We start from the raw sequence: 13,187 nt of genomic DNA on the forward strand, positions 1-13,187 counted from the left end.
GATTTTATAAATTTTTAAAATTATTTTACCGGACGGAGAATCGAACCGCGGACTATGCACTTTGTAAGCCAACACACTAACCACTGAGCTATGTACCTGTTATGGTCATCAATAGATAAATATCCATATAAGTTATATTTATATAGCATAGCTTGCGGCGCCCACGAACCGAATAAACAAAGTTTATTTAACAGAAACAAACATTTAGTTTGACACCGTGGAGCAGTGGTTGCTACGTCCGACTTGCATGCCAAGGGTCGTGGGTTCGATCCCTGCTTCGACCAATGTTTTTTTTTTTACATATATTCCAGATATGTTTGGAAGATTCCGAAAAAATGTTCAACATTACATTGTAGTATATTAAATTTTGAACTGTAAAATGTGTCTTATTAATGACCTAAAGTGAGAAAAGAACAGTGTTTGATATAAACGAAATGGACTGTGTTGTTGTTTCAAAAACAACTTTTTTTATTGAAAAAATAAAAACTTTGTAACAAACGATTTTTTTTGGTGATAAAAGTTTAAAATTTTCGAAGCAATTCAAAAAACTCTAACAAAAGAAAAACGTTTTCGGTACACGTTTTCCAAACGTTTTTTTTCTTTGCGTGTACAGCACTAAGTTCGGCCGGGCCGAATCTTAAATACCCACCACCATGAACCAAATATTAGGGCTTCCTTTGAAATTTCAGCAGGGCTTGAGGACTTTAGGAAACTTCCCGATTTCAGGCAAATCAGATAAAAACTACGGTTTCTAGAAACCCAAGGAGTTAAATCGGTAGATCGTTCTTATGGGTGCTATACTAAAATATGGACCGATACTCACCGTTTTCGGCACACCTCTTTATGACCCGAAAATACCTATAGATTTCCAATTTCAGGCAAATAGGATAAAAACTTCGGATTCTAGAAGCCCAAGAAGTAAAATCGGGAAATCGGTCTATATGGGGGCTATACCAAAATATGGACCGATCCTCACCATTTACGGCACACCTCTTTATGGTCCTCAAATACCTCCAGATTTCCAATTTCAGACAAATTGGATAAAAATCGACACTCACAATTTTTGGCACGCGTATTTGTGGTCTTACAATACCTCTAGATTTCCAATTTCAGGTAAATTGAATAAAAACTGCGGTTTCTATAAGCCCATGAAGTAAAATCGGGAGATCGGTCTTATGGGGGCTATACCAAAACATGGACCGATACTCACAATTTTTGGCACACGAATTTGCGGTCCGACAATACCTCTAGATTTACTATTTCAGGTAAATTGAATAAAAACTGCTGTTTCTATAAGCCCAAGAAGTAAAATCGGGAGATCGGTCTATGTGGGGGCTATACCAAAATATAGACCGATACTCACAATTTTTGGGACATGTATTTGTGGTCCTACAATACCTCTAGATTTCCAATTTCAAGTAAATTGAATAAAAACTGCGGTTTCTATAAGAACAAGAAGTAAAATCGGGAGATCGGTCTATATGGGGGCTATACCAAAACATGGACCGATACTCACCATTTTTGGCACACCTCTTTATGGTCATAAAATACCTCTAGATTTCAAATTTCAGACAAATTGGATAAAAACTACGATTTCTATAAGCCCAAGACCCCAAATCGGGAGGTCGGTTTATATGGGGACTGTATCAAAACCTGGACCGATATAGCCCATCTTCGAACTTGACCTGCCTGCAGACAAAAGTCGAGTTTGTGCAAAATTTCAGCACGATTGCTTCATTATTGAAGACTGTAACGTGATTACAACAGACAGACAGACGGACAGACGGACATCGTTATATCGTTTTAAAATTTCTCCCTGATCAAGAATATATATACTTTATATAGTCGGAAATCGATATTTCGATGTGTTACAAACGGAATGACAAACTTATTATACCCCCGTCACCATTCTATGGTGGTGGGTATAAAAACGGGGTAAGTATTAATAAAATGGTAAACATTATTAAAATTGTTTCGAAAAAAATGCCAAATCCTTTCTAGGAAAATTGAGAATTTTTGAAAGGATTTGAGGTGAAAAGTGACATGGGTGGCCAGATACGAGTACCATCCCACCCGTTCAGACACGGACAATTCGACAATTCCGCCAGGAATTGTGTACCGCACACCCAGTATCTCCCATACTGGCAGACAAGCGTTAGTATGTATTAAAAATCATATAAAATTTTGAAATGCCCTATAGTAACCCAGCAAAAAAATTTGGAAGTTCTTCTTAAGGCACAACTGTAAAAGCACTCCCAAAAATGTTTTTTATTTTAACTGTACAGGAAGTTCATTTGAGTCAATTTTTTATAATTCGCTTTTTTCATATTTTTAATGGGAAATTTTAAATTTTATTATTTCAAATGGTTTAAAAACAGATTAAAAATTAATATAATAGTGCAAATTATTTAAATTTTGCCTAAAAAATGCTAAATCGTTTCTAGAAAAATTGCGACTTTTTTAAAATATTTGATGTCAAACGTTCCAGGCAAGCGTTATATTCATAAAAAAATTTAAATTATTTACTCGTCAAAATATCACAAAATTTCTTTATTCACATTCAAATCACTGTATTCGCATCCACCTTAAGAAGTGATGCAAATTCAGTGCAACGGCTGTTGAAATGGTGGACATCCGTCCTATGACAAGCCCATGTTAAAATCATCGCTTCTGCGCCAAATTTGCAGCACATCCGGATCCAAAAAGGACATTTTCACTTTTTTTTTTTGGCGACGCTTTTTTTTTTTTGCTGGGAAGCCCATGTTAAATTCATCGCTTCTGTGGCAACTTTTCACTACTTTCGGATCCTGGAGGGTTATAATACCTTCTTCTACAGTTTGGTGCGGGATATAAAAATTAAAAAGTATAACGTACACATTTTTGCATTGCATATCCCTGTACTTCCTCCCAATGTTGTAATAGATTATTTATTAATTATTAATCAATTATTATTAATTACTTTTTAATCAATTAATTTAATATTTGTTAAAACTTAATTAAGATTTTTATTTTTGCAAATACAAAAATTAATTTGTGCGCTATATTTTTGTTCACATTTAATTTTTAATCGTCACTTAAGACACATTGCTCTGATGATTTGTCGAAAATACATTTGACAAGGGTGTACATGAAATTGTCATGATTGCCATCTTCGTGATAGTCACGATTGTCATCTAAACATTCCTGCACTAAATTCAATTCACATTTTAAATGCAAACTTCTATACAGACCGTATACAATACGTTCCGCTTTAAGTTCAATTTCTGGATCATAGACATTTTGACCATGAGCAACACAAAGTAAAAGTGAACTCATATTGGGAACATCTACCAGCTTAATGCTTTTAATATCGGTCTTAGCTTCACGACTAATGGGAAATTTCTCAAGACATTCTTTTTCAATTTCAGTAGCATTTTCGGGATACCATTCCGGTTTGTCGGCCAATATCTGTATAGATTAAATAGTATAATGTCGTCAGGTGTAATTGCAATCAATTCAACTCACCATTATTATTAATAACAAGCTGACGTAAATAAGCTTAATCATGTTGGTATACTGAGTGTATAACATATGATATCAATTGGTGGTAGGTCAACTATGAACTGCATGATACTCATATCGCCCACTGCTGTTTTATAAAATCATTGACAATGGATGACATTAATTATTTTATTATTAAAAAAAATAATTGTTATACATAATTTTATTTTTTGTTACTTTTATCGTTTCAACAATTTAACGCTATTATCGTATTAACTATGAATACGAATAATACTCGTAGAACGAATTTTCGAAGTTAGCAATTGGCAGTGAACTCTTTTAGATGCTCGAAGGTACTTTCAGATGCCCGTATCAGTACACTATATCTAGTGGGTGAAGTTGGCAATTGGCAATGAACTCTTTTAGATGCTCGAAGGTACTTTTAGATGCCCACATCCTGAAAAGTTTTTTTAGAGTTTTGACTCGTTTCGTTAAATAAATTTGAAAAGTTTAAAGTTTTACAAACTTCTGAAAAATAACCTTACGTTTTCAAAATTAGCAAAATGTTCTTTTTAGAATGAAAACCAAATATAAATCAAAAAAAAAAAAATAAATAAATAAATAAATTTTTAGTTACAAGTCCTCAAAGTACCACCAAGATGGACAAAAAGGAAAACCAAATTAATTTCAATTATTACAAACTTCTGAACGTTAGATTTTAAAAATTAGCGAAATTTTATTTTGTGAATCAAAAACTAACAACAATTATAAAACAAAATAAAAAAAGAAATTAAATTTAGAGATATACTTGTTTATTACAATACCTCAAAAAGCCACTAAGATGGTCAAAAAGGCAAACGTGCTAAAATTAAACACAAATCAACAAATACCGTTAATTTCTAAAGTTTACAAAATTTGGTTTTTTATTGTTGGGTTGTTAGTCAATAATTTTTGTTGTTTTTATTGCAGCTTCAGACTCTTTTTGGGGGTAATAGTTAACAATAAATATAAACTAAAATCGAAAATACAAACCTAATAAAATTAACATAAATACATGACAAAAATGAGGGGTTTCTAATTTTTAATCAAGAATAACAGAATTTTATTTTGTTATTCAATTATATAATACATAAAAAACCTAAAAAATAGTGTTGGAACAGAGATATAATTTATTTTTCTTTGTAAACAATCTTTATTGGATAGAAAAACCCCAAAACTTTAAGAAATTTTCATATTTTTAATTTCCCCAAATTTATTTTTATACTCTCCACCATAGGATTCCGTTTGTAACAAATCGAAATATTGGTCAAGGTTAGTTATGTTAGGTATACACACAAAAATATTTTTTTCTGATTCAATCACCAAATTAATTGATCCAATTAATTTTTTAATTGAAATGTCTTCAATCACGAAAATGATAGTATCAATCACAGTTTTAATTGAGCATAGAAAAAATTCTTGATTAAAAAATTAATTGATTTTTCAGCAAATTTCAATTAATTTTTTAATTGATTCAATTAAAAATTTAATTGATGTTGATTGCAAAACTCAATTAATTTATTAATTAAAAAAGGTAACTATTTTTAATTACTTTCTGAATTGGCTTAGAGTTTTTATTTGGATTAACAAATGATTGTTTGAAATACATTTTTTATTAAAAATTAATAAAACCACTACTGTGGTACAGGGTATAATAAGTTTGTGCATTTGCATGTAACGCCAAGAAGGAAAAGTCTGAGACCCATCGTTTAGTATACCGATCGTCTTAGAATTAAATTCTGAGTCGATTTAGCGATGTCCGTCTGTCTGGCTGTCTGTCTGTCTGTCTGTTCATGTATTTTTGTGCGCAAAGTACAGGTCTCAGTTTAAGTCCGATCGTCCTCAAATTTGGCATAGGGTCGTTTATTGGGACAAAGACAATCGCTATTGATTTTGGAAAAAATCGGTTCAGATTTAGATATAGCTGACATATATATTTATACCCGATCTGGTTATAATTGGCGTGTTTATCAACCGATGTTCTTCAAATTCCGTACATCCGAATATTTTATGAGTCTCGAAAAACTTGCAAAATATCGGCCAAATCGGTTCAGATTTAGATATAGCTCCCATATATATCTTTCGTCCGATTTATACTCATATGACCACAGAGGCCAAAGTTTACTACCGATTTTCGTGAAATTTTGCATAGAGAGCAGTATTGGTATTCTACCAATGCTTGGTAAATTTTATTTAAATCGGTTCAGATTTAGATATAGCTCCCATATATATCTTTCGTCCGATTTGAATTTATATGGCCTCAAAACCCTGATATGCTTCAAATTTTGCACAAGGAGTACGTTTAATAGTATCGGTAAGTGTACCAAATTTGGCTGAAATCGGTTCAGATTTAGATATAGCTCCCATATATATCTTTCGTCCGATTTTAACTTATATGGCCTCAAAAGCCAGAGTTTTGCCGTGATTTAGTTTCAATTTTGCACGAGAGGTACGTTTAATGGTATAGTTATATGTGCCAACTTTGGTTAAAATCGGTTCAGATTTAGATATAGCTCCCATATACATCTTTCGTCAAATTTGCACTTATATGGCCTCAAAAGTCAGAGTTTTGCAGTGATTTCCTTAAAATGTTGACCGAGAGGTACGTTTGATGATATCGTTATGTGTGTCAAATCTGGTTAAAATCGGTTCAGATTTAGATATAGCTCCCATATATATGTACACCAGAGGTGGAGAAATATTGACGGAATAGTTTCCACAGAGAATATATTTAATATGATATTTAAGTGTGTCAAGTTTGATATAATTTGGTTCAGATTTAGATAAAACCTCCATATATTCGTTCTTCCGGTTTATACAAATAAAGCCAAATTCCCACACTTTACACAAAATTCTGTGATGATTTCCCCATATCATTGTCATATCCTACACGCTCACAAAAAACGCTTCTGTAACATATACTCCCAAACATATTTTGCTTCAAGCATATACATTTTTGGCTATTGCCCAAACATTTATATGTTTGATCTCTTCCAATATATAATATGTTTGAAAGCATATTGGTCTAAACAATATATGTTTGGGTAGTCAATTTCCAAACATTTTGTATTTTTGCATCCAAATTCAATAATGTTGTCTTCCAAAAAACAATATGTTATTATGTGAACATATAATATGTTTGGAAGCATTTTGCACCCAAAAATATTATATGCTTAAAAAAATTCTCCCAATCAATATTGTGCTCAAAATTTTATTTATTTATTTATATATTTACAATCATAATGAATTATGAAAATAAACAGGTAATATAGGTGCTAACAACATAGGTTTTCGACCTGAATGCTCAAAATTTTGTTTCTGCCCAATTGTATATTCCCCCACATCTTTCTCACTTCCACGAGATTTTTTAGTTCTTAGCACCTTTTTCTGTAATAAAGGGTGATTCTTTTGAGGTTAGGATTTTCATGCATTAGTATTTGACAGATCACGTGGGATTTCAGACATGGTGTCAAAGAGAAAGATGCTCAGTATGCTTTGACATTTCATCATGAATAGCCGAACGATCTGCCACAACGTCGAATTTTCAGTGAATGGGCCCTAGAAAAGTTGGCAGAAAATCCGCTTTTTTATCGACAAATTTTGTTCAGCGATGAGGCTCATTTCTGGTTGAATGGCTACGTAAATAAGCAAAATTGCCGCATTTGGAGTGAAGAGCAACCAGAAGCCGTTCAAGAACTGCCCATGCATCCCGAAAAATGCACTGTTTGGTGTGGTTTGTACGCTGGTGGAATCATTGGACCGTATTTTTTCAAAGATGCTGTTGGACGCAACGTTACGGTGAATGGCGATCGCTATCGTTCGATGCTACCAAACTTTTTGTTGCCAAAAATGGAAGAACTGAACTTGGTTGACATGTGGTTTCAACAAGATGGCGCTACATGCCACACAGCTCGCGATTCTATGGCCATTTTGAGGGAAAACTTCGGAGAACAATTCATCTCAAGAAATGGACCGGTAAGTTGGCCACCAAGATCATGCGATTTGACGCCTTTAGACTATTTTTTGTGTGGCTACGTCAAGTCTAAAGTCTACAGAAATAAGCCAGCAACTATTCCAGCTTTGGAAGACAACATTTCCGAAGAAATTCGGGCTATTCCGGCCGAAATGCTCGAAAAAGTTGACCAAAATTGGACTTTCCGAATGGACCACCTAAGACGCAGCCGCGGTCAACATTTAAATGAAATTATCTTCAAAAAGTAAATGTCATGGACCAATCTAACGTTTCAAATAAAGAACCGATGAGATTTTGCAAATTTTATGCGTTTTTTTTTTAAAAAGTTATCAAGCTCTTAACAAATCACCCTTTACAAACATTGTAGAAGAAATTATTCAATTGTATGATTTTTTTTATTTTAATTTTACCTTTTGCCGGACGGGGATTCGAACAGCGGACCACACAGTTTGTAAGGATCAAAGAAGTAGCTGATCAATTGCCCAAGGAAAAATAAAATGTTAATTTTGTAATAACAAGCAACAACCTCCAACTTAATTCAATATCGCTCCCTGTTAAATAGCGCTCCAAGCTACTAAACACATATATGTTTATAGGCTATTTCTAAATTAATATATGTTTGCATCTAAGCATATTATATTTAAAAACATTTTATGTCCCAAACATAATATGTTCTAACATATTAACATATATGTCCCAAACATGTTATGCTAGTTTATGAACATTATATGCTTGCACTCAAAAATATTGTGTTTAAAAATTTGTTTTCCAAACATATAATGTTTATAGCCAAACATATGAAAAACAGTCTTTTTCATCCGTGTACACACTGTAATGCCAGACTTTCCACAGAACGGTCGAGTTTTAAATAAGGCTCCTATTCGCCCGACTTGACCAAATAATATATCACAATCCACACTTGACCACATATCTTGGCTAGATCTAATCAATATCCTTGTAAAATCGTCACTGCTGAGTAGCAAAAAATTGTAAATGTTACTCAAAATGCCCTATATCTCGAATACATAAGTATCGCGTGATAAATCATAAATGCTCTTTTGTACAATTGCTTTAAAATTTCTCTTGCTTCATATTTCCCATATTTTTTACTAACATTGTGTTTCATTCCAGGGCGTTAGCCGATTTCAATTTTAATTCTAGAGATTTCGCAGAAGTACAAAAAATTGTCTCCATTATAAGTATTTTATCTGGAAATGCAAACCTTTATATAGCTCCCAGCAGATTTGAAGTACTTGAGATGGTAACACAAATGTTGGTCTACATAGTGGTGAAGGGTATAATATAGTCGGCCCCGCCCGACTTTAGACTTTATTTACTTGTTTTTAACCAGGGATCCGGAGCGGAGCGGAGCGGAGCGTGGAGCGGAGCGGAGCAAGCCCTTTTTTTGCCGGAGCGGGAGCGGAGCGGGAGCGGCATTTCTAAAATCCGGAGCGGAGCGGGAGCGGAGCGGTTTCCAAATGAAAAACCGCTCCGCTCCGAATAAAATATTACTTGAATGAAATGTGTAACTTTGAAATTACACTGTGTAGGTAATTTCAAATTTAGCTAGACTTAGCGTAGTGTGAGTAAACGTTTAAAATGTACGATATGTATTTTTGTACGTACGTACATTGGGGAAAACACAACGTGTTTTTTAGTAAATGTTTTCAAAAACGGCAAATGTCAAAATATATATCTAGTATGTGTTGTAAAAGTAACAACAGTACTTTCGATCAATTTCATCCCGTATTACTACAAAGATGTTTGTAATGAACGTCAAATAAATGCAATTAAACGATCTTATTTATATTTAATTTTTTAGTTTTCTACACTGAAAAAAATATTGTCGTGAAGTCAAAGATTCCATGTCCTTAGAATAAGAATGCAAATTTTGCTTAACATGGAAGACGCATTTCTCTAAAATAAAGTTTTTTATACCCATCACCATAGAATGGTGACGGGGGTATAATACGTTTGTCATTCCGTTTGTAACACATCGAAATATCGATTTCCGACTATATAAAGTATATATATTCTTGATCAGGGAGAAATTCTAAGACGATATAACGATGTCCGTCTGTCCGTCTGTCTGTCTGTCTGTCTGTCTGTCTGTCCGTCTGTCCGTCTGTCTGTCTGTCTGTCTGTCTGTCTGTCTGTCCGTCTGTCTGTTGTAATCACGCTACAGTCTTCAATAATGAAGCAATCGTGCTGAAATGTTGCACAACCTCGTCTTTTGTCTGCAGGCAGGTCAAGTTCGAAGATGGGTTATATCGGTCCAGGTTTTGATATAGTCCCCATATAAACCGACCTCCCGATTTGGGGTCTTGGGCTTATAGAAATCGTATTTTTTATCCAATTTGCCTGAAATTTGAAATCTGGAGGTATTTTATGACCGTAAAGAGGTGTGCCAAAAATGGTGAGTATCGGTCCATGTTTTGGTATAGCCCCCATATAGACCGATCTCCCGATTTTACTTCTTGGGCTTATAGAAACCGCAGTTTTTATTCAATTTACCTGAAATTGGAAATCTAGAGGTATTGTAGGACCACAAATACGGTCCATATTTTGGTATAGCCCCCATATAGACCGATCTCCCGATTTTACTTCTTGGGCTTATAGAAACCGCAGTTTTTATTCAATTTACCTGAAATTGGAAATCTAGAGGTATTGTAGGACCACAAATACGTGTGCCAAAAATTGTGAGTATCGGTCCATGTTTTGGTATGGTCCCCATATAAAACGACCTCCCGATTTGGGATCTTGGGCTTATAGAAAGCGTATTTTTTATCCAATTTGTCTGAAATTGGAAATCTAGGGGTATTTTCGGACCATAAAGAGGTGTGCCAAAAATGGTGAGTATCGGTCCATATTTTGGTATAGCCCCCATATAGACCGATTTCCCGATTTTACTTCTTGGGCTTCTAGAATCCGAAGTTTTTATCCTATTTGCCTGAAATTGGAAATCTAGACGTATTTTCGGGTCATAAAGAGGTGTGCCGAAAACGGTGAGTAGCGGTCCATGTTTTAGTATATCCCCCATAAGAACGATCTCCCGATTTAACTCCTTGGGTTTCTAGAAACCGTAATTTTTATCTGATTTGCCTGAAATTGTAAATATTCTGGTATTTTAGGCTCGGTCCATTTGGTAATGCCTCCATATAGACCGTCTTCACTTGAATTGCTTGAAACTCAATGTAAAATTTCCAGATTTTACTTCTACATATTTAAGATTTCAAATCAAGACGCTATTTTATAATTTTCTTGCACACTTACAAGAGATGTTAATTATTCCTCTAAAACTCAAACAAAAATGGTTCTTATAAATCCAGAATCTGATATAGTCCTCATAGGTGAAATCTTTAAATTTATCTTCGGGAAGTGTCCTCAAGTCCTCAAGCCTTCCTAAAATTACAAAGGAAACCCTAATATTTGGTTCATGGTGGTGGGTATTTAAGGTTCGGCCCGGCCGAACTTAGTGCTGTATATACTTGTTTTCTTGTCCAAAAGGCAATAAACTTTTGAATGAAGTTGTAATGTCCTTATAATTAAGTGATTTTACTTAAAAATGTGTATCATAACATGAAAGATAAAATTTTTGAGGTAAGGTCAACGTGACTTGAAAATAAGAAAAATTCTTTAAAATTAATAAAATTGTCTTTAAATTTGTTTCCTTTTTGCATCTTGCCTACAAAGCAAAAAATCGTTAAAAAATAAGACATGTTTTTCAACACTTTATTTTAAAGACGCTTTTTACTTGAAACATAGCATAATTTCTACTGGAAGTCGAGTCTTAATATGGAAAAAAAAAAATAACTCGTTAACTCGTTTTTAAAGGATTTTGATAACAACTGACGAAAAAAATCTAAAAAAATGAAAAATTAACATATGCTTCCTAGAATGCTTCCTTTAATGAAGTCAAAATGGATTTAATATTTCTGAAAAAATCTTCAAAATTAATAAAATATTTCAACACATTGTTTTAAAGTCATTATACCCTAAACCACATAGTGGTTAGGGTATAACAAGTTTGATCTGCCAAAAAATGTGCCTACAAGAAATATTGATTTTAGACCCCATAAAATATATACCGATCGACTCAGAATCACCTCCTGAGTCGATCTAGCGCTTGGCGTCCGTCCGTCCGTCTGTCCATGTATTTGTTGTTCACAGGATTTCGGTCGCAATTATTAACCGATTTTGATGAAATTTGGTACTGGGAGTTTTTTTGGGCACAAGGACGAACGTTATTGAATTTGGAAGAAATCGGATCAAATTTAGATATAGCTCCCATATATATGTATTGCCCGATTTCGACAAATGGGGTCACGTTGCACTTTTTTTACTAACCGATCGTCGTCAAATTTAGCACAAAATAATCTTCTGTATCACCCTTTAAGTCTGAAAATTTCATCGAAATCGGTTCAGATTTAGATATAGGTCCCATATATATGTATCGCCCGATTTTGTCAAATTAGGTCATAAAACCCTTATTTATCAACCGATCTTACTCAAAGTTGGCGAAATGTAATCTTCTATAGCACTAACTATATGTGCAAAAAATCATCGAAATCGGTTCAGATTTAGCTATAGCTCCCATATATGTACCGCCCGATTTTTCTAAATAAAATAAAACTCAATTGAACAAATAATACAATGTTTGTACTATAATTTTCTCGAAGAGGAGCGGAGCGGAGCGTGGAGCGGAGCGGAGCGATTTTTTTTTTCTCGGAGCGGAGCGAGGAGCGGAGCGGTTTTTTTTCTCCGGAGCGGGAGCGGAGCGGAGCGAAAAAAATGGACCGCTCCGGATCCCTGTTTTTAACTGAATTAGTCTTCCGAATTTGATTAAAAAGTTAATTGTATCAATTAATTTTTTAATTAAAAATTTTAAAATTTTCAATCATTGACTTAATTAACTTAACTTAATGTTTCTATCATGATTAAAAAGTTAATTGTATCAATTAATTTATTAATTGAAAACATTTTCAACTTCAATTAACTTTTTAATTGGAAATATTTTGGTGATATGTTTTTCTGTGTAGTGGCAGCCCGATATTTCAGGCTCACTTAGACTATTCAGTCCATTGTGATGCAGCCGTGTCACCACTGTTACATCACCCTTATCACTGAGTGCTGTCCGATTCTATGTTAATCTCAATGACAAGGGACCTTCTTTTTACAGCCGTGTCCGAACGGTCTTCCACATTGCAGTGAAACCACTTAGAGAAGCTTTGAAACACTCAGAAATGTCACCAGCATTACTGAGGTTGGATAATCCACCGCTGGAAAACTTTTTGAAGTTCGGTCGAAACTGGATTCGAACCCACGACCCTATGTATGCAAGGCGGGTATGCTAACCATTGCACCACGGTTGGTCTAAGACTTCACAAAGTATATATACTCTGGATCGTGATGAAATTCTGAGTAGATCTAGCTATGTCCGTCCGTCTGTGGAAATCACACTAACTTCCGAACGAACCAAGCTATCGACTTGAAACTTGGCACAAGTAGTTGTTATTGATGTAGATCGGGCGGTATTGCAAATGGGCCATATCGGACCACGTTTACGTATAGCCCCCATATAAACCGACCCCTCTCTAGGAGGAGCAAATTTCATCAGAAGTTGAAATTTGGTACGTGGTGTCAGTATAGGGTCTCTCTAATTCATGCTAAAATTGATCCATATCAGGCTATAATT

General features: G+C 34.3%; 1 protein-coding gene across 1 annotated transcript; it reads right to left on the reverse strand.

Annotated features, from left to right (window-relative positions):
• Positions 1-2,923: 2,923 nt before the first annotated feature.
• LOC142219716 (uncharacterized) lies at positions 2,924-3,594 on the reverse strand. The gene is made up of 2 exons (XM_075288581.1): positions 3,505-3,594; positions 2,924-3,447 (listed from the first exon to the last, which is right to left on the reverse strand). The coding sequence occupies exons 1-2, from the start codon at positions 3,568-3,570 to the stop codon at positions 3,064-3,066; spliced, it is 450 nt and encodes a 149-aa protein (XP_075144696.1). The 5' UTR covers positions 3,571-3,594; the 3' UTR covers positions 2,924-3,063.
• Positions 3,595-13,187: the final 9,593 nt, after the last annotated feature.

The sequence above is a fragment of the Haematobia irritans genome, chromosome 1, assembly GCF_050003625.1.
Source record: "Haematobia irritans isolate KBUSLIRL chromosome 1, ASM5000362v1, whole genome shotgun sequence".
Lineage (NCBI taxonomy): Eukaryota > Metazoa > Arthropoda > Insecta > Diptera > Muscidae > Haematobia > Haematobia irritans.